We start from the raw sequence: 2,511 nt of genomic DNA, 5'->3' as shown, positions 1-2,511 counted from the left end.
GATTGTGGAGGCAGCAACTGCAAAACGCCTGCGGAAGACTCGTGGAGGACCACAACCTGCTACCCTCACAGCAAATGGGGGCTAGAAGGGGCAGGTCCACTGAAACAGCCATAGCACAACTTCTAGCCCAGATAAGGACAGTGTGGCAGCACCCAGGACAGGTGGCATCGGTACTCTCCCTAGACATGACAGGGGCCTATGACAAGGTGCTGCGGGAGCGAATGGTTCACATCCTCCGGCGACTGGGCATCCCCAGGGACCTGGTGGGATGGGTTGCGTCCTTCATGACCAACAGGAAATCCACAATTGCCTTTGAGGGCCAGGAATCAGACACCTTTGACATCCCAGCAGGCATCCCGCAGGGGTCACCCCTATCACCTATACTATTCCTATTCTACAATGAGGAACTGGTGCGCATCTGCTCAAGACCGGGGCGCCCGGTGGTGTGCATAGCCTTTGTAGACGATGTCAACGTGATGGCCTATGGCCAGTCCACTGAGGACAACTGCAGGGAGCTCCTGCGCATGCATCGGGCATGCGAGGAGTGGGCAGCACGGCACGGGGCGGTCTTTGCCCCCCAGAAGTATGAGCTAATGCACTTCACACGGGCGCGCAACCAATTCAACCTACAGGCTGAGCTGAGACTGCCAGGACAAACTATACAACCGAAACAGGTGATGAGGGTATTGGGTGTATGGTTAGACTCTAGGCTGAGATGGAAGGGCCACCTGGACGCGGTGGCAGGCAAGATGAAGACTCAAGTCAGAGCACTGTCCCAAACCACCCAATCCACATGGGGGCTCCCACTACGACAAGCGAGAATGGTGTATAACATGGTCATCAGGCCGGCCCTGACCTATGGAGCAATAGCATGGCACCAGCCACAGGGGCAGGGGGGCACGGGTCCAGCTAAGTCAGGACTGGCCCTCAAGCTGACCACAGTGCAGAACTCCTGCCTCAGAATAGTGGCAGGGGCATACAAAAGAACCCCAACAAGCACACTGGAAGCGGAAACCCACACAGTACCCTTAGACATCCACCTGGATGGGCTAGTGGCAAAGGCGGTCAACAGGATGAAGGCCTCAGGAATGGCGCAACAAATTGAGAATGCGTGTGCAGCCATAAGGACCAGGCTTCGGCACCGGGGGGTGACAAGGGGGGCACAGAGACACATGGGAGCTGTGGTTCACCCGGCAGCCCTGCCAGTGGACTGGGAACAGCAATGGATTCAGGGTGCTAAGGAGAGAGCTACAGCAGAGATGACACCGGAACAACGAGCCAACCTGGACCAAGCCTCATATAATCACTGGCTGAAGCGCGAGCAGCTCTGGAGGTGGGTGCAGAGGTGGAAAAGACGTGAGCCCCCCTGGGGGGAGCGGCATGGCCGGCCCCCAGACAAGAAAATTCTGAAGTGGCACACCGGCCTGCGCAAGGCTCGCAGCACTATCATCATCCAATTGAGGTCAGGGAAAACCGGACTGGCAGCTTTCCTAAACCGGTGTAAGGTACCTGAATTCCCCACCCCACGGTGCCCCTGTGGGTATGAATGGGAAACAGTCGAACATGTTCTGATACACTGCGAACGCTGGGAGCAGCAGCGTCAGGGCCTTATAAGAAATGGCAGGCTAGACAAGAGGATGCTGCTAGACACCAAGGAAGGCCTGCATCTCCTGTCAAACTGGTGGATGGAGAGCGGGATTCTAGGCCAGTTCACATTAGCACGCGAGCTGACACACTATGTACCATAAGGCCCTGAGCTGCCTTGGACCCCCAGAATCCCCTGAATCCCACATGCACTCACTCCCCTGACTACTTAGCCCCTCCCTCTCCTCCCTCTCCTCCCATCCCCTCGCCTCTCTCCACCTCATTTGCACCACCTCATTTTCATCCCCTCATCATCTCCTCACCCTGCCGGATAATCTCCTCTATCTACCCCTTCTGTCAATCCCCTCTACCCCCTCCTGTCACTCCCTTCTATCCTAACAGCGCCTACTATCTGTCCCTCCCTTCTTCCTTTCTTTTGTTACTATACTTTCTCTAATTCCTTTTCCTTTGTTCCCGCTCCCATTACAAGGAACAGCTCTAGCTGACTTGCCCGGTACCCTGCAGATGAACAGGATAGTTAACGCCACTGTGCGCAAGGTTTTTCACGCCCCTGCGCCAAGGCGCAGAGGGGTTTTCCTAGCTAGACATATGGTAGCAGAACCGCATATCCATTGGATGAAGGCGGAGTATAATAAATAATAATAATAATAACAGAAGATAAGACTTTATTTAAAAATTCTTATTGATTGTTTATTCGTTAGGATTTAGATGAAAATAGATATTTTAAGATATTATTGTTGTAGTAACTGTGTATTAGTTATACTTTGAAAATGTATTTAACTAAATTATTATATCACATTACTTACCATGTGTAGATTAAATAAATTACTTTCTAAAATTTCGGTTCCAGGATGTTTAATATTTACTTGTAATTATAAAGAGGATATGATAGGAAGTAAGAAAATT

General features: G+C 52.0%; 1 protein-coding gene across 1 annotated transcript; it reads left to right on the top strand.

Annotated features, from left to right (window-relative positions):
• Nucleotides 1–185: 185 nt before the first annotated feature.
• Nucleotides 186–1,784, top strand: HCAG_09226 (predicted protein; the record flags this gene model as incomplete). Its single annotated transcript, XM_001535791.1, has 2 exons — nucleotides 186–1,500; nucleotides 1,750–1,784. 2 exons carry the CDS (start codon nucleotides 186–188, stop codon nucleotides 1,782–1,784), a joined length of 1,350 nt encoding a protein of 449 aa, XP_001535841.1.
• Nucleotides 1,785–2,511: the final 727 nt, after the last annotated feature.

The sequence above is a fragment of the Histoplasma capsulatum genome, genomic scaffold, assembly GCF_000149585.1.
Source record: "Histoplasma capsulatum NAm1 scaffold_89 genomic scaffold, whole genome shotgun sequence".
Taxonomy (NCBI): Eukaryota; Fungi; Ascomycota; class Eurotiomycetes; order Onygenales; family Ajellomycetaceae; genus Histoplasma; species Histoplasma mississippiense.
This window is presented reverse-complemented; position numbering and strand designations above follow the sequence as displayed.